We start from the raw sequence: 25,043 nt of genomic DNA on the forward strand, positions 1-25,043 counted from the left end.
GTTCCAGCCAATTTTTAGACTACGCCCCAGTTGTGGACTTCCCAAGCAGTAAAATTAGTTTATTGGTTCCCTTTAGTATCTTAGAAAATGTGATCAAATCACCATTTAACAATCCAAATTCCAGGGAAAATAATCCCTGATTGTGTAATCACTCCTCAAAATTTAACCCCTGAAGTCCTGCTATCATTCTGATAAATCTACGCTGTGCTCCCTGCAAGGTGAAAGTGCCCTTGTGAAGATGTGTTGCTCAAACCTGCTGACAGTACTTGGCAGTCTTACCAGTGCTTTGTTTAGTTGTAGCATAGCTTCTACCTTTGTATATTGTACAGCTCTAGTTAAAAAGCATAAAATTAACATATTCAATTATTCTCTGTACCTGTTCCTGATATTTTAATTTATTTTAACCTATCTATCAGGACCCCCCCCCCCCACGTCTTCTTTGAACCTCCACTCTTTTAACCTACACGTTTTAGAAATTACTTTGTTCTATCCTTTTGGATGACCTCACATCTTCGTACATTGAAAGCCATTTGCCACAGTTTTGCCCATTCACTCAATCCATCAATATCCCTTTGTAATATTACGCTTCTGTCTACACTGCTTCCAATGTCACTGCTCTGTGTATCATTGACAAAACTGAATCTGTAACTTGGATAGTTATCTCTTGAATGACATAACAAAAACATATTGGGCGCTATTCTCCGGTCGTGTTGCGCTCAAGTGAAAGCACAAGGCGGCCCGAGAATCACGGGAGAGGCCTCCAGCAAGCCTCCCGACAGGCTCCGCGCCGAGTGAAATTCTCCGAAGTCTCACAAGACATCGGAGCCAGAAGGGCGTGACCAAATGCTGCTCCCAGAAGTCGGTCCTAAACCTACTTACGACCTACTCACCTCCCACGGCCTCCACAATTCTTTGGCCTCCCCGGGGAGGCTGCAGCCGGGCACCAATCAATGCTGGTCCACACAAACGTGGACTAGACAGAATAGCACGTGGGGGGTCTTCCGAGCCATCGGATACAACTGGGTGGTCAGGTTAAGTACAGAGTGGCTCCCTGGCACTGTTCCTGGAATATGGGCACCTCAGCACTGCCATGCTGGCACCTTTACAGTGCCAGGGTGGCAGTGCTAAGCTAGTGGGAGCACTGCCTGGGTATCAGGGTGGCAGTGAAAGTGTTCCCAAGTGCCAAGGTGGCAGTGCTGTGGGCCAAGGAGTGAAGGGGGCCATGCCCTTAAAATGCGGGTGGAGGTGGGGTTTGGAGAGTGGGAGAGTGCAGGACATGTAAGTAGGAGCCTTTGGGAGGTTGGAGTGGTGATGTGTGGGGCTCCTCAAAGGGAGGGAGTGCTGTAAGGGGATTGGGGGGGGGGACTGAAGAGGGCAGATCTCTAGGGACCCCTAGTGGGGTGTCCTCACTTGGGGGGGCATGGGGTAGTGTCCATGTGTGTGTGGGAGGTTACATTGCCCATGGGTTGGGGGAGGTGTGGGGGCCCCATAAGCTTGCTTAGAGATCGGGGCTCCCTTTCAAAGTGGCAGCCCGATATCTGTGTTTAGCTCCCCAGTGCAAAAAAAAATTTCTAAGTGTGCGCTAAACTGGTGAGAAACTCCCCGGGGCCCATAAAAGTGACAGAGTGACACTGAATAGCGGTGGGGAACTCGCCGGCAGAGCCGACGGGAAACTCCCTGAAAAACCTGCCACAAATTAGCTTAGAAGTTATTGGGGAGAATTGCGCCCATTACTTAGCCACTCCCTTATTGCTGTATTTGGAGCTTGCTATGTACAGATTGGCTGCCATGTCTCCTGCAATACAACAGCAACACTCCAAAATACTTCATTAATAGATGTCAGTTGGTCATGAAGGATACTGTGCAAGTGAATTACATTCTTACTTTTTCTTTGCCAATTAAAGCACTGTCCATTATTCCTACACCTGCTTCTTGGCCAATTTCAGGACCAAGCCAATAATTTGCCCTCAATTCCCTGAGCTTCGGCTTGAACTAACAGTCTCTTATGTGGGTTGTTATCAAATGCCTTCCGGAAACCCATATGTATAACAATCAAGAGACATTTTCCTGCCCATCGGTTTAGTCACCTCTTCAAAACATTTAGTCAGGTTCATCAAGCTTGACATACCCTTTACAAATCCAGACTAGCTCCAACTGATCAGCTGCAAATTTTGAAGGTGGTCAGTCACTCTACCCTTAATTATAGGCTCAAGCAATTTTCTGATACCATGTTAGGCCTATTGGTCGACAATTTCTCCTCTCACTTTTCTTATACAGCAGAGTGGCATGTCCAATGTTTCAGCCCAGTAGAACAGTTGGTGATGGCCTGGTTTAGTTTAGGGCCAAATCGCTGGCTTTGAAAGCAAACCAAAGCAGGCCAACAGCATGGTTCAATTCCTGTACCAGTCCCCTGAACAGGCGCCGGAATGTGGCGACTAGGGGCTTTTCACAGTAACTTCATTTGAAGCCTACTTGTGACAATAAGCGATTTTCATTCATTTTCATTCATTTCATTCATTCAGTTTCTGAACCTGGAAAACTTTGGAAGATTATAGTTTGGTCCAGGCTCCTGGCTCAGCTGCGCAGCCACTCAGCAACTCAAAAGCTTTCACTCTGAAGGTGGACACAGCCACACAAAAAAATTACATAAAAGCATCACCCATGACCGTCAAAAGTAATTCAGCGGATGTGTTGGTTTGGAGCATCTGCAATGCCCTTACCCACTGCATGTAGAACTCTGGAATGGAATCCATCTAGTTCTGGGAGTTCGTCAGTTTTTAATGCCATTATTTTCTTCATTACTGTCATTTTAGCGAATCTCTGTACTTGAATAGCTGTTAGATTCCTTGGGATGTCCAGTATGCTGACCGTCACCTTTTCTTTAAATACTTATATAAAGTGTATATGTTCAGTATTTTATTTTTTTTCTTTGGCAGTATCACTGTTATCAGTTTTCAAGAAGTCCATATTGCTCCTGACGGTCATGTTTTTATAATGATGCAAAGGCACCAATCACTCAGAGGGATTGTGTAAACATGCTGTGCGTTCATTTATTTAAGCTGAGGGCATGATAACATACAAACAAGAATCATAGAATTCATAAAATTCCTGCAGCGCAAAAAGAGGCATTTGACGCATTGAGACTGCACCCACCCTCTGAAAGAGAACCCTATCTAGGCCCACTCCCCCGCCCTACCCCCGTAAGCCCATAACCTCAGCTAACCTGCACATCCTTGGACACTAAGGGGCAATTTAACATGACCAATCCACTTAACCCGCACATCTTTGGACTGCGTGAGAAAACCCACACGGACATGGGTGAGGCGGGGAGGAAAGTGCAAACTCCACACAGATGGTTACCCAAGGGGCTGGTTTAGCTCACTCGGCTAAATCGCTGGCTTTTAAAGCAGACCAAGCAGGCCAGCAGCACGGTTCGATTCCCGTACCAGCCTCCCCGGACAGGTGCCGGAATGTGGCGACTAGGGGCTTTTCACAGTAACTTCATTGAAGCCTACTCGTGACAAGCGATTTTCATTTCATTTTTTTCAAGGCCCGAATTAAATCCTGTTCCTGGCGCTGTGAGGCCACCACCAGGCTGCCCCCAAGGATAGAATTCTCGAAGATATCAGAACTGTGCTCTGTGCACTATGTTCTGCTCACAGAGCAAAGTGAAACTGGGACTGGATCACATGACACACTACCCTTCTAGTGATGCCATGCTGCCCTGAGAGGAATATTACAACACTGGTTAACCTATTTTTCCAATATAATTGCAAAAAGGTGTGTTGCTTTTAATGACTTAAAGAAACAGTGCACCCCACCATGAACTGTTCAGAAAGAACTTTGTGTCAACAGATTTGTAGCACCATAAAACAGTAGGTACCGCCTCCCCTGCACCACTCAGCTCCACCCCCATCCCGCCATAATTTAATCAAAACCTGTATCTCCGCCATTTTGATCCACAGCTCTAAAATAGGCAGCCCAGGCACCAACATGGAAAAGAGTGGAAGCCTTATTATGTTGCCAAACGGCATCAGAGTCGCCAATTGATGTTGCCAATTAATAACAATGCCCTTTAGAGTCATCAGGTATCAAATGATACCACCACAAGACTTTACCGGATATCGATCAAAGGACCACACAACCAGTTAGTCAGTTCAAGTTCAAAGATGGTTTATTTACACACAAGGATTGCTTTGACATGCAACACAAAACACGACAATCTAACAACTACAATAATCTATACTTAACTTCAGGGCAACCGGCTCCATGCAGATGGACAAGGCCTATGTCCGGATCTTGCGTGGCTGGGTGGAAGAAGCGGCTCTGTTTCTGCTGGGCTCATCCGTCTAGTAGCGATCGTTGGTCTTGAACTTGTCTGTCTGGTCGTTATGCTGCACTTGGGTTGGCATAGGCCGGATCCAAGAGAGACCAAGCACATGGCTCTGTCTGTTATTATCCCTCTGGGCAAATGGGCCATTAGAATGCAAACAAGCGGTGGTTTCGATCTCGTCTAGCTATCTGGGTTGAAAATACACACGCAAACTCTGAGTCTGTCTGAGTCCTGGGTTGGCCATAATTCCCATGGTCCTTTGCAGGTGGCCATCTGAAATGGCTACATCTAGCATATTTGAAGTCAGGAATTAGGTTCTACGATGTCAAACATAGCCCAATGCAACTTTGAGAAACAAATAGGTGGAATGTGCATCAAGCTGTTGAATGCCCAAAGACATTTTCAAAAGAAGGTTTGTAAATGATCTTTTGTGAAGTCAGAAGAACATGAATTCACACTTCTCCGAGCCCTACAGAATCAATGTTGTGCAACCCACCATGAGTCTCTCTCCTTGGCCTTCCCCAAGGACCACAAGCAGAATGCTAACGAGGCCTGGTCAGGAAAATGGGTGTCCGACCCCTTCCATTGGACTCACTTCACCTGTCCCTGATGGAAACAGTCACACAAAGTACTCTTTTGTACTTAAACAGATACAGCACATTGAGCATTGTTGTCAAAGCAGAAATTCTATGGAGGCAACCTTTGATCTGATGTAAAAGGAAAGATGGATAGAGGTGAGTCACTTTGAATTATGTCACAAAATGTGTAGATCCCCATCTCACTGCACTCTGACAAAGAAAATAAATAGCTGAAAACCGTGGGTGTATTTACCAAGATGCTGCCAAAACTAATGTTGCTGATGGTTTTCAAAGCGTATGGCTGTATCTTAAATTTCAATAAAACAGGAAAAATGTTGATTTTTATTGATGGCTTATATTATGAATGTGCAAGTTAGCAGTCAATTGACATGCATGATAGCTATAGTTACACAAAGCATATCGGGGTGATTCATGTCAAAGCTTGGATTTAGTGGATAGGTTTATTTTCTATTCTGAATACCGCTTTGAGTTTGAAATCATTAATATTTGCTCAATATAATGTCCTATTGGTTGACAGCCTCCCATGCTAATAAAGGATGGAATTCAGATAGTATTTGCCAGACTCACTCGGGAATCAGGTAGAAAAACGTGGTGCATTTGGCAATGGATCTGATCTGAAAAGGTTTTGGTTTATTTGAAGCCAGCCTTACAGCTGCCATTGTTTTGATGAAGGTGGTGCGGCAGCTTATATAGTGTGGGAGGTTTGAACAACCGAACGTATCACTATGCTGCATTTTGTCACCTCATTGATCACTGTAAAAAGAAGAGGGCAATGTGATTGAGCATGCCCGTAACAGGAAGAGGCTGAAGCTATGTCAGATAAAGCAGACCTATTTTTCTGATAAGAGATTATTTTATTGTTTTCATTGTTTTCCTGGAAGAACAACATTTTGTGCTTTAGTTTGGTAAATTTGAATACTCACAACGATCATCAAATTGCAGTGTACATTTGTATTAATGAAATTGATGAAAAACTGAATTTAGCTAAAAAAGAAAGGCCAGTCTGCAGGATGTACCTCTGAGGGAAATCAAACGAACATGAGCACATTGCACAGTGTTGAAAGGGACTTTTATTTTCATACAAGAAACAAAAGAATAAATGTTTTCAAATCAAATGTAAACTTTGCAATTGTAGAAAATGTATTTGATATTTCTGTATATCACATTTTTAAATGGAGGCATTAAAATCCTTTTATGATAGAAGCCAGTTCTAATCTTGGTAGTTGAAATCTTCTTTGCTCAGCCTCAGTGTAAAGCAGATGACAGCGTTTGTTCAATATAGTTTTGTCTTTTATTCGACCTGTCATTGGATGCTTTACCAGCATAAGCTGCTGCCATAGCATTGTACAATTTAAGGATTAGGATAACACAGCTGAATTGAACTTTGTCCTTAAAGGGTATCACATCTAATTGAGAAAGCAATGACCGTTGTCCAGCGTGACATGCAAAATTATTTTATTACTTCTGTACATAATCTTTAATCAGTTTACCTCACTGAAGATTTTATGTAATTTTGACCAAGAAAAGCATGAGGGGCAGTGTTCTCCACGCCGCCAGCCATGTGTTTCTCGGGGATGTGCCATTCGCTGACGCCGAGATTCTCTACTTCTGTTGCTCGTCAATGGGATTTCCCATCAAAGCCACCCCAACCGCCAGGAAACCCATGGACGGGGGTGCACTGCCAGCGGGAAAAGAGACTCCCAACAGCCAGAAAATTACGGCCATATAAAAATGTTATTTATTATTTGGGGGACACAGTTATTTGGGAGATGCAATAAGAACAGATTGGATAAGTTTTGGTGCTTCTTAAAAATATGTAAATGTCGCCATAGCCCCAGGAGACCATAGGCTGCTCTCCCCTTTGAGAGAAAGCTGACCGATGGTGGCGATTTAACCGGAGGGCCAACACACCTCAGGCCAGAGCCATTGTTGAGAAGGCAGGGTCTTCATGAATAACTTAAGCCGACCGGAAATTGATCTTGCATTGTTGGCATTGCTCTGCATCATGAAGCAGCCGTCCAGCTAACTGACCTCCTCCCCGGTGTTTAGCACTGATCTAAAATTAAACTAACCCAGTACTGATTTTTACTCTAAGGTCTGTTTGTTTTAAAGTAAGGGCGAGATTCTCCGCACTCCGGACGGTGCGGAGAATAGCGTGGCTCGTAAAATTTTACGGCCACGCTGTTCCGACGCCCTCCCGCTATTCTCCCCCCCCCCCCCCCCCCCCCCCCCCCACGCCCAACTCCCGACACGAATCGCTGCCGCCGTTTTTTTACGGCCGGCAGCGATTCACAGCTGATAGATGGGCCGAGTTCCCAGCCCTTTACGGCTGTTTTTACGAACGGCAAACACACCTGGTCTGGCCGTTCGTAAAAACGGCCGTAAACACTCGCATTTTATAACCATGGCACCGATTGGCACGGCAGTACCACGGCCGTGCCAAGGGTACCATGGGCCCGCGATCGGTGGGCACCGATCGCGGGTCCGATGCCCGCGCACTATTTGTCCTTCCGCCGCCCCGCAGTATCCATTCGTGGGGCGGTTGAGGGGCATCCCGGCCCGCGCATGCGCGGGTTTCGCGCAAATACGCGATTACGTCATCCGCGCATGCGCGGGTTAGAACATAGAACAGTACAGCACAGAACAGGCCCTTCGGCCCTCGATGTTGTGCCGAGCACTGATCACCCTACTTAAACCCACGTAACCTGTATACCTGTAACCCAACAATCCCCCCATTAACCTTACACTATGGGCAATTTAGCATGGCCAATCCACCTAACCCGCACATCTTTGGACTTTGGGAGGAAACCGGAGCACCCGGAGGAAACCCACGCACACACGGGGAGGACGTGCAGACTCCACACAGACAGTGACCCAGCCGGGAATCGAACCTGGGACCCTGGAGCTGTGAAGCATTGATGCTAACCACCATGCTACCGTGAGGGTTGGAGTCTTCCAATCCGCGCATGCGCGGCTGACGTCATATGACGCGTCAGCCGGCGCTAACTCGGGCAAGCGGGCTTAACGAAATTCGTTAAGCCCGTGATGCCGGAGCTTACGGGCTGCTAGCCCCGACCGGGGACCAGAATCGGTTCCCGGTCGGGAAGGGGGGGGGCTGGCGTCAAACCCGCCCGGATTTGACGCCAGCCTTACGATTTCTCCCCATATGGAAGTTAACAAAAACCTTAGTTTGGAATCAATCGGGAAAGCATGTCATCATGCCATTGTTGAACTTCAGCTGTACCAGGTAGTGGTGAGTCTGCCTTACAGTGAATGCCTAATTGCAGTGTCAAGATGAAGACCAAAGAGAGCTCACCCACAAAGTCAGAAGGAAACCCAAAAAGCACAGGATTTGCTGCCGCCCTGCAACACCTACCAATTGCTGGTTACAAAAGCCTGGAGCCAATCATTTGCCCGCCTTTTAGAACAAGTTATGAGAAAGAGAGACCTAAATAATGTATGATTATAGAGAGAATTAAATAAATGAAATAGATAAATGCTGATCGCAAATGTTTTTTTGTGCTTAGTCGAACGTTAGCACTATATTAGGTTCACGAAGCTCAGTTAAAACAGGAACAAGGGGCGCGCTTCTCTGCTGCCCACGATGGGTCGGAGACTAGTGGGAGGGCCTTCCCTGACAATTTTCACGGCCTCCCACTATTCTCCCCCCCTCCGGCCGCCCCCCGACACTAATCGCTGCTCGCCGTTTTTTACAGTGAACAGCGATTCTCCGCAGGCCGATGGGCCGAATACCGCAGAGTTTACAGCCGTTTTCACGGCCGCGATCACACCTGCTTTCAGCGTTCGTGAAAACGGCCGCAAAGTGCCCGTCCGGACAACCATGGCACCGATTGGCACGGCCGCACCACGGCCGTGCCAAGGGTGGCATGGGCCTGCGATCGGTGGGCACCGATCGCGGGCAGCGGGTCCGATACCCGCGCACTATTTGTTCTTCCGCCGCCCCGCAGGATCAGTCCGCGGGGCGGCTGAGGGGCATGACGGCCCGCGCAAACCCGGGTTTGACGCGTCTGCATGATGACGTCATCCGTGCATGCGCAGGTTGGAGCCGTCCAACCCGCGCATGCGCGGCTGACATCATCGTGCGCGTCAGCCGCCGTGACGCTTGGCGCGCGGACTTAGCGACGGTCGCTAAGCCCGCGATGCAGTGCTTCACGGGGCCCCGCTGCTAGCCCCGCCCGGGGGGGGAGAATCGGGTCCCGGCAGGGGGCGCGGAGGCTGCCGTGAAACATGGCCAGTTTCACGGCAGCCTTTACAACTCGCCGCATTTGCGGAGAATCGCGCCCAAGGTACCTGCATTGAAGTGGATTTGTTTATTTTCATGTGTACCGGGGTAGTGAGAAGTATTTTTCTGTGAGCAGCTCAAATTCAAACCGATCATTTAGTACGTGAAAAGAAAAGAAAATAAGAAAATACATAATAGGGCAAGACAAGGCCCCCAATGTAAATACGTAGACACCGGCATCGGGTGAAGCATACAGGAATGTATTATTAATCAGGTCAGTCCATCAAAGGGTTGTTTAGGAGTCTGGTAACAGCGGGGAAGAAGCTGTTTTTGAATCTGTTTGTGCGTATTCTCATACTTTTGCATCTTCTGCCTGATGGAAGAAGTTGGAAGTGAGAGTAAGCCGTGTGGGAGGGGTCTTTGATTATGCTGCCCGCTTTCACTGGGCATCGGGAGGTGTAGATGGAGTCAATGGATGGGACCTGCATTGTGCAAGTTTGCAGTGTTTGTTCATCGTGGAGAAAGGAAAGCTCAGTGAGGAGCTTACCACAATTTTCAGAACTCCAGTGGGTGCAGATGAACTGAATTTTGTAGTTAGGTATGTTAGAGTTAGCCTCAGAATTCTACTAGAAGGTAATGTAACAATTTAGACAAGTGGGTGTTCAATGCATGGAATTGAATGCTCAAGGAGCCAGCGCAAATTGATGCTGGCAACAAATTAAAAAGGGAGCAAGGTAGTTTTTGAAGACCAAAAGTACAAGAGATATGATAGACTGCTTTCCAAATGGTGGGACTGATCAGAGGTACAAAAAGGTACAAAAAAAAGTGTTCCTAGATAATCAGTGATTACAGGGTTGATGTCTCTAACGCTGGTACTGGTCGAGATATGTGGAAATGAGTTTGGACTTCCGACCATTCTTTGCATACAAAAAAAGTGATCCAAACTGCTCTGGCTATTTTTTTTAAATCTGAGGACAAAATCATCCAGTGGCTGATTCAAATCGATACAAATCAGTTTCATGCCAACAAATGTTATCAAGAAAGCCAAGTCGAAGAGAAAAAAGCAACATTTCTGCCTGAAGTTACACGGAGTCACTGTGTACACTGACAAAGGTGCCACTGCTATTCCAGACATGATTTTCCATTTAATATCAAGTCAGAGAAAATCCAAATAACGGTGGTTTCCATCAGATTCATGATTAGATTGACAAGATGTCACTTGGGGATATATTTCACTTTTAATGATTGTAATTATTTCAAGAGTTATTTTAAATCCTTCAACGAACCCATTTTAAATATAATAACCTGCCTCTTGTTACGAGCTGATTATTTTGAACTTATTCTCACCTCGATCAGTATGATGCATTTGCCTAAAACTTAACTGTGCTGAACACTTTATTACAATGGGTTGGGAGGTCGAAAGTGGTGCAATTTTTTGACGACGCATTATTAATAACCTGTAAGAGTATTAGGCAATGAAAACGGACAGTGTGATACAGCTGCATAAAGAAGGAATTGCAACACATAGAATCAACAATTAGCAAACCATGCAATCGGAATTCTGTTCTGCTGATTCATAGATTTCCTATAATTGTTTAGTTATAATTGCAATACAAATTTATTAAGTATATAAAGTGTTGAAAGCAAAGGAAAACAACAATTACTATTTACTACAGAGCTACTGATCATGAATTGCACATGCAAACCATTTGTTTTGCAACATGTTTTTTTTCAGCTGCACACAGTAAGTAATGAGAATTATTCTCTTACCTTAAGATGCGTTGTATTTTTTCTGGCTGAATGGTGTATTGGAAATTGCCTGCACAAATTCAAATTGATACTGTGTATAAGAGGCAGCTGGTTGTCATGGGAGCAGTACTGCAGATTCTAATTCCTGCTTCTGAATAACACGAACAGAAAAATGATGGTGAAGACATTATTGTTGAGCAAATAAGAGCTGCTAAGATTGCCAATACACAACACACCTGAACACTGATGCGTGTCTGACTACTGATATTTGTCTTATCACAAAACTGAATACGATTAACGTTATCTGTTCCGCCTAAAGTAAATACATTACTTCATCAACTAATAAATTAGTAAATCTCGTGCGTTTTCAACTTGGGGGGTGGGGATCACAGGCAAATCTTTACAGAATTTCCACCCAAATATAATCCGAATTTGTTCAACGGTGCAGTCATGATCACGATAAAAAAGTGGTCAACCAGAAAATATTGCGGCGTTCAATCACTTTGTACACAAAGATGTTTCAAAGACTAGAGTATAAAATTGAAAACTTTTTTTCAGGATTCATATTTTTGAAACAATAATCAATGATGTGATCTAATAATTGCAAAATTCCGTACTGGAATATTTATTTAGAAGTTTTAAATCGTACACCAAAACACAGAAGCGCATTAGTAAATCAACATTCCCCGGGGCTGCCTGCTATGTCAAAACAAGGCATCAATGAGTTTATGCCTCCAGATACCGTTTCACAGGGTTGGTTATGTACGGTGTGAAGATTGCATACATACATGTTCATCACCAGAAGATATGTATGGAGTAAATAGCGGTTAGATTCCTCTGGCCGTCCGATAAGACCCCTGCGACGGAAGTGACATTTTGTGGGCATTATTCACCAGGGGTGAGATCTAATTGCCAGCTATCCCATTACAGAATTTGAACTTAGGATCTTGGGCAGCACTGTGACACTTCTGCCTCACAGTTCCAGGAACCTGGGTTCGATTCCAATCTCGAGTGACTGTGTGGAGTTTACACATTTTGTTTTATTATTTGTTCTTGGGACGTGGGCATCACAGGCTGTGCCAGCATTTATTGCCCATCACTGATTGCCCTTGATGGGCGTTAAGAGTCAACCACATTACTGTGGGTCTGTAGTCACATGTAGATCAGACCAGATAAGACTTCATTCCCTAAAGGACATCAGTGAACCAGATGTGTTTTTTCGACAATGGTTTCATGGTCAACATTAGACTTTTTAATTCCAGATATTTGAGTTTACATTTTATCGCATGCCATGATGGGATTTGAACCCGGGTCCCCAGATCATTATCCTGGATCTCTGGATTACTAGTGCAGCGACAATACCACTATGCCACCGTCTCTCCTCTGGGTGCTTCGGTTTGCTCCCACAGTCCAAAGATGGGCAATCTAGGTGGATTGGCCATGCTAAATTTCCCCTAATGTGTCCAAAGATTGAGTGGATTTACAGGGATAGGGCAGGGGATTGGGCCTGGATAGGGTGCTCTTTCGGAGGATTTGTGTAGATTAGATAGGCTGAATGACCTCCTTCGGCATTCTATAATACTTGCAAGACTGGACTGTTCTTTGTGTGGAGGCATCCCTACTAAGGAACAGGTGCGTGTGCTGACATTGCTGATTGATATTGCTAACTGTAAATCCTCTGATCTGTCGTACAGTTGGGAGCTGAGTTAGTTTTAGTCCTGCATCAAATGTTTAAGACCAAGAACACCAAGGGACTTTGCAAAATTACCTTCTCAAATCGCCACCCATCCAGATCCTGGTGCTGTGGGAGAATTTGCTAGATATGCTAATGTCACTGTGCCCATTTACTTTGTATCTGGAAAGAGGTTCACTTGCAGGATACTGCAACCTGAATCTCTGATCAATAACTCTTCATCCAGAACCGTTCATTGAGTGACTTGTGAAACATTTTAGTGACATTCTAAGCATATGTAAGAACTGAAAGTGCTGGAAATGCTCCGCAAGTTTGGCAGCATTTTTGGGGAAAGAAACTGAGTTAATGGATGGTTCTCCTCCCCCCCCCCCCCCCCCCCCCCCCCGCCACACACATACACACGCATTACCATCACCACCACCCTGAACCAGGAATGGAGATTGGTGGGAAGGCCAGAATTATTGATGGTGAGTGAAATGTCGCTTTCAGGATATTGTTCCTGATATTATGGGCTAGAGTTTAAAACTCCAAAGTTTGTAATGGAGTTCACCGGACCTATAACCTTTCCTTGAATTTGGCTAGGATGAGCAGAAGAGCCTTCACTTGAGGTGCGACTCAGCAGTCTTCCTAGACACTTTAATCAAAATAAGCTTTATTCTAAGAACTTAGTTAACATTTATATAAGCACCCAGCCAGAATTTTTATCATGTACAAACATAAATACACCCCAAAGCTACAGTAATCTATAATCTACACTTAATGAATTCCCCCTTAACTGTTCCAATTCAAAAACAAAATCCCATGAACCAAATAACCGTTTTCAAGGGCGTGGCCCAGCACTGCATTCTTCGTTGAATAAGACTGGCTTTTTCTGAGATTCTGACCCCGTCTCACCAGCAGGTTTAAACTCTTCCATAAAGCAAACTATATCTAAAACCACAACTAAGGCGATTTTTACTGGAACAGATATTTAAAATGAAAATAGAGAGAGACAGGCCCAGACACGTCTTTCTCCTGTCTGAGTCCACAGCAGTCAAATGTGAAAGCAAAACCAAAAACAGCTCACAGAGCCTCAGCCCACAGGGACACTCCCATGATACTGGGCAGCAGTCATATTCAACAGATTGGGGGGGACAGTATTTTCAAAATGTTTAGTAAGCTTATTGAAGAGGGAGGGTGGAATTTTGAAGGGGTGTACATCTTTGGGGAGGTGTCTCCAGGTGACTCCCACTGCACGTACTGACACAGAGTGGAGAGCCATTAATGGTTGCCCTAGGGCATCGTCCCAGCCCCATTAGCTTCTCAGAGAGGCAAAGTGGGACACAAGGAAAATAATCCCAAACTATCCAAATACTCCTCTAGCCTTGGCAACACTCTTGTAAATCTCCTCTGCACTCTCTCCAGAGCAATAACATCCTTCATGTAATGTGACGACCAGAACTGCACACAATATTCCAGTTGTGGCCTCACCAGTGTTTTATACAATTCCAACATTACACCCTTAATTTTATATTCTATACTTCTGCCAATGAAGGGGAGCATTCCATATGCTTTCTTAACAACTTTGTCTACTTGAATTGCTGCCTTTAGGGGCCTGTGTACTTGTACACCAAAATCTCTCACTCATCTACCTCTCTTATTAAATCCCCATTTATTGTGTACTCAATACAACTGTTTGACCTCCCTAAATGCTTGCACTTAATAATCAATAATCATCGCTTATTGTCACAAGTAGACTTCAATGAAGTTACTGTGAATCATAGAATCATAGAATTTACAGTGCAGAAGGAGGCCATTCGGCCCATCGAGTCTGCACCTGCCCTTGTAAAGAGCACCCCACTTAAGCACCACACCTCCACCCTATCCCTTTTATCCTCGTAACCCCACCTAAACGTTTTGAACACCAAGGGCAATTTAAAATGGCCAATCCACCTAACCTGCACATCTTTGGACTGTGGGAGGAAACCGGAGCACCCGGAGGAAACCCACGCACATACGGAGAGAACGTGCGGACTCCACACAGTGACCCAAGCCGGGAATCGAACCTGGGACCCTGGAGCTGTGAAGCAGCTATGCTAACCACTGTGCTCCCGTACTGCCCTTCTATGCGAACCACTGGGCTACCGAAAAGACCCTAGTCGCTACATTCCGGTGCCTGTTCGGGGACGCCGGTACGAGATTTGAACCGCGCTGCTGGCATTGTTCTGCATTTAAAGCCAGCTGTTTAGCCCACTGTGCTAAACTAGCCCCTAACTTCTCTGTTAAATTCCATCTTCCACTTTATCATCCCCTCCACCTATCCATCCATATTGTTTTGGAGATTATAGCTATCCTCTACACTGTCCTCCACTCAGCCAAATTTCCCAATCATGCTCCCCGCATTCAAATCCAAGCCTTTAATATATAACATAAACAGTAAGGGTCCCAACACTGAGCCCTGTAGGACACCACTTGAAACAACTTTCCAATTGCAAGGCAGCCATTGACCATCACCCTTTGTTTCCTGTTACTAAGGCGACATTTTATCCAGTTTGCCCTGTATCCCATGTGCTTTCACTTTCTTGACCAATCTGCCATGTGGGACTTTGTCAAATGCCTTGCTAATATCCATGTACACCACATCCTCTTCACTGCCTTCATCAAACTTTCTTGTCACTTGCTCAAATAATTCAATAAAATATGTGAGGCAAGACCTTCCTTTAACAAATCCACGCTGACTATCCATGACCAGATCATGTGTTTCTGTGTGACAGTTAATCCTATCTGTCAGGTTTGACTCAACTAATTTGCCTACTACTATTTTGCCCACCACTTTCATCAGAACTGACTGATGTGTTGGCCTCACCACTGCTGTGGAGTTGCTTTACCACATAATAGCCTTTCTGTTTTCACTTGGTGGGTCTGTGGTGCGTGAGTACCGGGGCTGGAATTCTAGGCCCCATCAGAGACAAGGACAAAGATTGGGAGTGGGGGTGACGGGTAGACCTTTGCGTTGTGGGGTTGATACCCATGCAGACACGGAGAGAATGTGAAAGCTCCACATGGACAGTGGCCCGGGGCTGGGATTTAACCCAGGTCCTCCGCGCTGTGAGGCAGCACCACTATGCCCCCCCCCCCTTTCTTCAGAATTTCGGTGTTTGATAAAGGGTGCTTCCATTTGAGGCATGCCCTCTCTCTCATGCCTAAAAAGGTAGTTTGTAGGTCGATCGGGTCACTAGAGCCTCTATGGATCCTCCAACTTTGAGCCTACACATATCCTTAATTGGACCCTCTGCCCATGAATTACCCAACTTGGGGGGAAAATATAGCTGTGACTGTTCCTGGTAGATTGCAGGCTTCTGACCCTAACCTTGATGTCAGGGTAGCAAAGTCCACAGAGAATATCCTGCCCCTGGAGCTGCCCAGACAATACCAGTTACACCGGGCTGAATCTTGTGCTGCCGGGAGGAGTGGGCAGCAAGTTGAGCAGAGGAACTTAATTATCAGGAGGCCGGGGAAATCATCGCTTTCAAAGTGCAAAGAGATAGGGAGGAAAAGGTGGCTAGGCAGCAGCTGGTTGACTCCATACTGGAGGTAGACCGTAAATACTCCGAGGCCCCGGCCGTAGAGCTCCTGGCGGAGAGGAAAGAGTTGCAAAGGAACTTTGACCTGCTCTCCACTAGGAAAGCAGTGCACCAACTCCGCCAGGCACGTGGGACCCTATACAAACACGGAGACAAAGCCAGCCGCCTGCTGGCACACCAGCTGAGAAAGCAGCTAGCCACCAGAGAAATTGCGCAAATCAGGGATACTTGAGGCGCATTACAAACCGAGCCAGAAAAGATCAACAAGGCATTCAGGGCCTTCTACCAGGGGCTGTACACTCAGAGCCCCCAACTGGGGAGTCCGGGATGAAACAGTTCCTTGATTGACTGGACATTCCAGTCGTGGGGGAGGGTAGAAAACGTCGCCTGGAAGCATCATGAGCACTGGGAGAGATCATGGACAGTATAAGCTCCATGCAGGCGGGGAAGACACCGGGACCGGACGGATTCCCGACGGACAAAAAATTTGCGACAACACTTGCTCCACACCTACGGGAGATGTTCACAGACTCGCTGGCCAAGGGCACACTGCCACCCACGCTAGCACAGGCCTCAATCTCGCTGATACCTAAGAAAGATAAAGATCCAATGAAATGTGGGTCATACAGACCCATCTCACTGCTGAACGTAGATACCAAAATACTGGCCAAGATTCTAGCCAAAAGGCTAGAAGACTGCGTGCCGGAGGTGGTCGCAGAAGACCAGACGGGCTTTGACAAAGGTAGACAGCTTACCTCCAACATCAGGCGCCTGCTGAATGTGATAATGACCCCCTCCAGGGAGAGAACACCAGAAGTGATCGTCTCCCGAGACGTAGAGAAAGCCTTCGACAGAGTCGAATGGAAATACCTCATAGAGGTACTGGAGCGGTTCGGGCTTGGAATAGGATTCACCTCCTGGGTAAAACTATACAATGCTCCCATGGCGAGCGTAGGGATAAACGACACCAACTCCCGATACTTTCAGCTACACAGCCCACTGACCCTGCTGCTGTTCGCCCAAGCGATTGAGCCACTAGCAATTGCTCTCAGAGTGGCAAAAAGCTGGAGGGGGATCCGAAGGGGCAGCAGAGAGCACAGAGTCTCACTCTATGCAGGTGACCTGCTGCTCTATATCTCGGAGCCACAAAGCAGCATGGACGGAATCATCGCGCTCCTGAAAGAGTATGGCGCCTTCTCGAGCTACAAACACAACATGAGCAAAAGCGAGATCTTCCCGGTACACCCACAAGTAGGTGGGGCAGCACTAACTGGACTGCCGTTTAAATAAGCCCGACTCAAACTCCGCTACCTGGGGATCCAAATAGCCCATGACTGGAAAGGGATCCACAAATGGAACCTCACCAGCCTGACAGAGGAAGTAAAAAAGGACCTGCAAAGATGGAACATACTCTCACTCTCCCTTGCGGGGAGAGTACAGACGATTAAAATGAATGTGCTGCCCAGGTACCTCTTCCTATTCAGAGCCATCCCGATCTACATCCCCAAGGCCTTTTTCCAAGCAGTAGATAAACTAATTATGGTGTTCGTATGGGCGGGGGGAAGAATGCTAGGATCACAAAGAAGGTCTTACAAAAAACAAAATCAAGGGTAGGGCTAGCCCTCCCAAACCTACAATTCTACCACTGGGCGGCGACGGCCGAGCAAGTAAGGGGATGGATCAAGGAGCCAGAAGCCGAGTGGGTGCAGATGGAGGAGGCCTCCTGTCAGGGGACCTCCCTCTGGGCCCTCGCCACAGCGGCACTCCCATCCCCAGCCAAAAAACAATCCAGCAGCTCGGTGGTAATAGCCACCCTCCAGTCCTGGAACCAGTTATGGCAGCAATTTGGCCTGAACAAAATGTCAGACAAAGCTCCCATCTGCAACAACCATAGGTTCCCACCAGCACTGACTGACGCCGCCTTCAAAAGGTGGAGACAGGACGAGGGGACACTGACAGTCAGGGACCTATACACGGACGGCAGGATCGCCACACTGGACGAACTGACGGAGAAATTCCAGCTGGCCAGGGCGAACGAGCTAAGGTATCTGCAGCTCAGAAACTTCCTACGAAAGGAGACAAGGACTTCCCCACAACTGCCACGACAGACATTACTGGAAGAGTTACTGGACGCAAGCATATTAGAAAGAGGAAACTGTAGCGACATGTACAACCGACTGATAGAGAGGGCCGACACCGTACTGGATGCAACAAGAAGGAAATGGGAGGAGGACCTGGGGATCGAGATAGGGTGGGGACTCTGGAGCGAAGCACTGCATAAGGTCAACTCCACCTCCACGTGCGCAAAGCTCAGCCTGACGCAGCTAAAAGTGGTACATAGAGCCCACTTAACAAGAACCCGTATGATTAAGTTCTTCCCAGAGGTGGAGGACAGATGTGAATGGTGCCAAGGTGGCCCGGCCAACCACGCCCACATGTTCTGGTCCTGCCCCAGACTTGTGGAGTACTGGACTGCCTGCTTCAAGGCAATGTCCAAAGTGATGGGGGTGAGGGTGGAGCCATGCCCGAAAGTGGCGGTCTTCGGGGTTTCAGACCAGCCAGATCTATTTCTGGGGAGGAGGGCAGACGCCCTTGCCTTTGCCTCCCTGATCGCCCACCGTAGAATCCTGTTTGGCTGGCGGTCAGCAGCACCACCTAAAGCTGCAGACTGGCTGTCCGACCTCTCAGAATCTCTCCAAATGGAGAAAATCAAATTATCCCTCCAGGGGCAGACGACGGCTTCCACAGAACGTGGGAGCCATTCACTCAATTGTTCTGGGACTTGTTTGTGGCCAACAAACAAGGAGAAGAATAGCCAAGGAGCCAGGAACCAGGGGAAAGCAGCCAAAGAATGAGAGTGGGAGATAGACCGGGAGAGGGGGAAGGGGGGGGACAATTCATTCAAAGAGGAAGGAAAGGCGATCCACGGGTGGGGGGGGGGGGGAAGAGATAGGGAAAAATAGAGGAGAGCCAGGGAGGCCGGGGGGGGGGGGGGGGGGAGAGAGAGAGAGGCAGGGAAACGTTAACCAACCTGACATCCCAGGAACAGAGAAAAAGGAGAACACAGTGGAGGGCCGGAGGGCCAGATGAAAGCGTGCACGAGAAGACAACAGAGGCGAAATCCAACCGGGAGAAGCGAGGGGCAACACCGGCACCAAACCAATCGAGGATTGCCCTCCGGAAGTGCCTTGCCAGCATAAACGGATGCCTCCTTACATATATATAGATATATCATATCCTGTGTAAATAACGGCAAAATATACTCTGTGCAAAAATCCAATAAAAACTTTTTTTTTTAATTATCAAAGAGGCCAAAAGTTAGCTTCCTGATATTGGGAAGCACTTTTTCAATCAAGTTTGGAGAAATTTGAATGCTTTTTCCCCGAGTTGGATAATTAATGGGCGGAGGTAGGCCAGTCATTCAATTAAGTGTAGTATGCGGGCCTGAAGCTGGAGGGCCCCTCGGTGGCTATCGGGGCAAATAAGAAGCAGCAAACTGCCTTTTCAGGTTAGGGAGAGACAAGATGCCTCAAGATCCATTAGCATACATTAGCACAGTGGTATAGTGATTGGCACTGCTACCTCACAGCACCAGGAACCCGGCTTCAATTTCCAACCTTGGGTGAGTGTGGAGTTTGCACATTCTCCCCCGTGTCTGTGTAGATTTCCTCTGGGTGCTCCGGTTCCCTCACACAGTCCAAAGATGTGCAGGTTAGGTGGGGTTACAGGGATAGGGTGGGGAGGTGATCCTAGGTGGGTGCTCTTTCGGAGGGTTAGTGCAGACTCAATGGCCGAATAGCCTTCTTCTGCGCTGTAGAGATTCTATGGATTAACAATATCATGCATGCTCATTCAAAGGCCATCTCACCAGAATTAAGTTATCGGCGAATGACCAATGCGTACCTTCAGATTTATGACTGTATATAAGTGGCTTGCAACAGAGGGAGTAGTCAACTTGCTGGAGTTGGAGTGAGTAGCCAATGTTTTGTTCCTCTTTGGGGAGAATTATTAAATGAGGCGATCATCAGTTGTTGGCCAGACTAAGGGCATGTGGCAGAGAGGGTGACTGGGGGAGAGAGAAGGGGAGCCAGGGAGGGAAGGCAAGGGTGCAGGATGGGGGAGCTGTGAATGGTCTTGCATGTTGTGCCAGGGGGTCCAACAAATGGATTGGAGATGTGTTTCCAAGCAGCAAAGGTGGGAGGTTGCTGGTCCTAAGGGGCAAGGTTGGTTCTATCTATGGTAGTGGCTTGGGGTCCGAACTGAGGGAATAAGGCACCAGAGGAAGCAGTCACAGTGAGAGGGGGTAGTGGGATGCAGTAGGATGGAATTTCTAGGGTCATGGTTGGGTAGTGGTTAATCTCATGGGGGAATCACGGAAATGGAGAAAACAGGTGGCACGGATAACGCGATGGATCAGGTGGGAAAGGCATCAACCATGTTGCTTTATTTAAAGCCTCGAGGATCCTGGGTAGATGGGTGAGGTTGATAAGAAGGGTGGGTGGTATATTTATGTGGCAAGACAAATGTGTCTCATATGTATCTTGAGGACAATGGAGGGGCACCTAGTAGGTTTTGATGGAGGATGGTGGCCCGCCTTCTGTCGCTGTGAAACACACCGGGGGGGAGGACAGAGAATCTCGCCCAATATGGCGCCATCTTCCGGCAGTCAAACCCAGCGGGATCTTCCAGTCCCACCGATGGCACCCCCCCCCCCCCCCCCCACCCCCCCACCCCCAGCCCTGCTGCGGGTTTCCTGGCACCGTACGGTGGAATCAATGGGAAATCCCATTGACAGTGGCGGGACCAGAAATTCCCACGGCCGTCCAACGGCGGGCCGCAGAGAAGCACGCCACCGCGGAGAGGGCAGACAATCTCTCCAAATAGCTCTTTCCAGTCTTAGTTTCTGTTTTTCTTGGTTAGCATTTGCCATGCAAGGTGCCTCTGCCTCTACCTGGCCTGAGGCACCCTTTAATTCCAAATATTACATCTGCAAAAATGTTAAGACATTAACATTCTGATTTATAATTGCACATATAGTAAATGTCACAGAATCTGTGACTGTTAATGACTGTAATGTTTAATATCGTGGGTAAAGGGTTACATGAAACATGAAAGGGTTCAACCAATCACCAAAGGAAAAAAGGTAAGGTTTGGACAGTGTAAATATTACTGGTGCGACCAACCGGCCATCTACAATGGACGGGATCCAGACTTGCATACAGTTCACTTAACTATGCTGCACTGGATCTATCGAGCACTCGACCTACTGGTCTCGCTGAGGAGACACCAGCCGGGTGGCGTCCAGCACATGTCCCCATAAACAGGGACCAGGCGCAACGGGACTTGGGAGGGCTCCCAGGTGATCGGAGACCCCAGGCAGCACCCCACTGCTGATGCCACCAGAAAGCCATGGCATTGCCAGCCTGGTACCCTGGCAGTCCTGCCAGGTTGCCCAGGTGGAACTGCTTGACTGGCAGTGGTACTGCCAGGCTGACAATGTCAAGGTGCCCAGGTGGCATTTTTTCTGTGCTGGGGATTGGGCCTGGGGGTGCCCTGCCTGTATGAGGTGAGGCATTGGGGTGGTCTAGGGGGTCACGTGTTGGAGGTCGAGGGATTGTGGCACCATTTAAAAATGTTGCTCAGATCTTGTCCTGCACTGGCGAGCAGCGCTTCTCGTGCAGGCCGTGCGACTGATTGCAGCCTTGATGGGGCCTTCCCCGCTGAGGCCAAAACAAATACTGAGTGTCGTTTGATTGCGGGGTAATTCCCGCCACTATAAGCATTGAGAGCGACTCCGCTAATCCCACCGAGAACAAGATTCTGTTGTTATTTTTGTTACATCGCGCCCTACATTCGCTTTCAAAGGAAGGTATGTTGTGAGTGATTAAAGGCTTTTGGTCCAGATGTGTGATTAATCTAGCAGATGACAAACCCAAATGAACAGTCATTATTTAAGACAAATAAAATATAATAGTTTTGCCTACGTTAAAATCTATAATTAAAATGCTTAAAAATGTTGCCTCTCTGTGTTCACATTGATATTGCACTTTATTTCACTGCCATTTCATATTAATAGAGAACAAACACTTCTATGCAACCTTTTTAGAAATTCATTCTGTATGTGAGTTGTCTGATTCTGTTGCAAGTGAAGGGTAAAAACCTGGTAGATTGTCTCTTTAAATAAGATCTGCAGTGTTGATGTAACCCTCTAGCATGGATGGTAGGAACCATTCTCACCTCTGCAGCAGGGAGCTTGACCAGAAAGACTCTCTCAGGCAATGGAAATGTGCTGTTTGTTAAAATGCTCTGGATTATAGCTATTCCCTTGGTTATGACTCCATTTTTTGGTAGCTTCCAATCTGTCAGTAAAAGAGACAGTTCATATGCCTTGCTGAAATGGAAAATATTGAAAACAAGAATGTCGTGACTCACATCTTTTCTTCTTTCTTTAATTCTACAGAACACTGTGGCAGTGGCATCAGTTCAGCTGCCACCAGCAATTTTCACTCATTTTCTCGCTCTGCACACTGTTGACAACTCATCTTGCAAGCTGCAATTTATTGTATTCCGGAATGGAAAACTCTTTCCCAGTACAGGTAACTCATCAAACCTTGCTGATGATGGGAAACGCAAGTGTGTTTCAACTCCAGTTGTCTTCGTCAAAATAGGTAAGATTTGATTTACACTTGAATTCAAATCTTCTGATAGTTTAAATGATGCACGTGAGATTTCTATTTAACACATTGTATTGGTTCCTGTTTTACTTTTGAGGGACAATGAAATTGAGCAGACTCGTGAACTGTTTCTGCGTTCGCAGTCGGGTGCTTTTCAAACCATTTTAAAAATGTAGCATTGAACTAAAATAATACTGGTTGCATTGCTGACCTTTAGTTTGTTGCTGCTTATGGATGTAAAAAGGGAGACGTGTGTCTAATAGCTGCATCATAATCTAATAGAGATCTAATAGAGATCATAATCTCTAACATCAATTTCTATAGTTCTCCATAATTGCTCTCGCTAATTACGTAACTTATTCAAACAAGTCCATCCATTCTGAAAATGTTTCACGCTTTCGCCCATCATTCAGCTTTATTCCAATATTGAGTGCAACATATAGTTTTAATCAGGGCAAAGCAATTTGCATTGCTGAAAATGATTTAAATTGTCCTATAGATTATTGTACTTTTAATGCTATCTATTTTCAAAACTAATTTTGTTATGTGGGAGATCATTAACACATTACATATAGATTTTAATCTCCATATATCGTAATTGCACATATTGAGGAGAATGTAAACAAAGTCTGACGACAAAATGTCAATATCTGCCCTGCTGAAATTCTAGCATAGCTTTACTCTCATTCATTACAATAAGTTTTTATTTCTTTATTACACATTCTAACAGAATGCTTTACAAAAGACAGTTCAAAGTTTTACGTTGCTTAATTGCATTACTATTCATAATTTGTGCTGAAAGTTTATATTGTGATATTTAAGGACAGGAATATTTTTTTTTATCCTGCGATTCTTGCAGTCAAAAGATCCTTCCAGATCTGTGTACATTGTATTCAGCTATAAAGCTTTCCACTCCATTTAACTAATTCAATTTGCTTCTGCAGATGGGTGCAGCTTCGGAAACCTCACGAAACACATTACTGTTGTTCTGAGGCACTTTGCACTGGGTGCAGATCCCACTGCAGCATATTGGGATTTTGACCTTTTGGATGGGCACGGTGGTTGGCATGCTAAAGGGTGCCATATAACAGGCTCTGCAAGCAATATCACCACCATTCAATGTATGCACTTCGGTAACATTGCAGTACTAATGGTGAGTACATGTCTGAACATTGAATAGAAAGTTCTGTTTGCTAACAAACCATCGTATCCCCGTTATCTTGTCCTCATTCAAGAGGATAATATTTTACAACTGTCTCATGAAGGGATGTCTGAGAATAAGGCAGCAACATTTTAGAGGCAGCATTAAATATAAATAATTCAACATCATTTTTTTGCAGACTGCAGTGCTCCAGTATATTGCAGATGAACATTTTAAAGTCTGGCATCATAAATTGTAGCTGAAGAAATTATACTAGAAAATACTTGATTTATTTGTGAGCTAAATCCTGCCTGGCATATATGTTGATGTTTTGTATTCAATATTGCACTCCTGGAAGGGTGTCTGCTTCTGCATGTGAATTATATCGTACCGACTATTCTAATCAGGCATGAGACAAATGCACAGTTAAATAGCATTTTGTAAAGCACCAGAGAAGAAACAAGAGCATTCAGTCCTAATTTCCCACAGCAGTAGTTGCCATTTTAGTGTTGTATCCCAATGTGGGTTTATAATTTGTTTACTGTAATATATATTTGATATTCTTACCCACAATAAACCCTGCATGCTGTTAAAGATGGGATGATTAGCCACTGTAGAATGCTATGAGATGTGTTTTAAAATGTTGCCAAAATGTCACCAACATTATCTAATTAATTTCAGTGTCTTTGTGTGTCCTCTTTCATTTCTAATTCGCATTTCACATTCCAAGCAATGTATAACATACATTTGTAGCACCGTCGCATCAAAGAAAGAATGGGTGTGACAAATTTGTAAAATAGAGTGCATGGTGAGATCATCAACGCACACTACATCCCTTTCTAGTGGGAGCAATTTGGGAATATTGGATTTAAAAGTGCTTTATCATTCTGAACAGGAATTTTCCGATAGGTGAATTGAAGCATTAAATCCTACTCTCGCATGCTGAAACCAAATCCATTGCATTTGCAAATTAATTATTTCAGCAGAATTACACCTTGATAAATAGGTTCAGTTTGTTTACATGTTGAAAGGTTTGCAATTGTGTAAA

General features: G+C 46.0%; 1 protein-coding gene across 2 annotated transcripts in view; it reads left to right on the top strand.

Annotated features, from left to right (window-relative positions):
* The window catches only part of LOC119951080 (adhesion G protein-coupled receptor A3-like), a 664,838-nt gene that overhangs the window by 529,111 nt on the left and 110,684 nt on the right, over positions 1–25,043 (top strand). For both annotated transcript variants that reach the window (XM_038774125.1, XM_038774126.1), the window contains exons 13-14: positions 22,641–22,848; positions 23,799–24,007. In XM_038774125.1, coding sequence (XP_038630053.1) covers positions 22,641–22,848; positions 23,799–24,007 — 417 coding nt within the window. The remainder of the gene's footprint in view (positions 1–22,640; positions 22,849–23,798; positions 24,008–25,043) is intronic.

The sequence above is a fragment of the Scyliorhinus canicula genome, chromosome 16, assembly GCF_902713615.1.
Source record: "Scyliorhinus canicula chromosome 16, sScyCan1.1, whole genome shotgun sequence".
Lineage (NCBI taxonomy): Eukaryota > Metazoa > Chordata > Chondrichthyes > Carcharhiniformes > Scyliorhinidae > Scyliorhinus > Scyliorhinus canicula.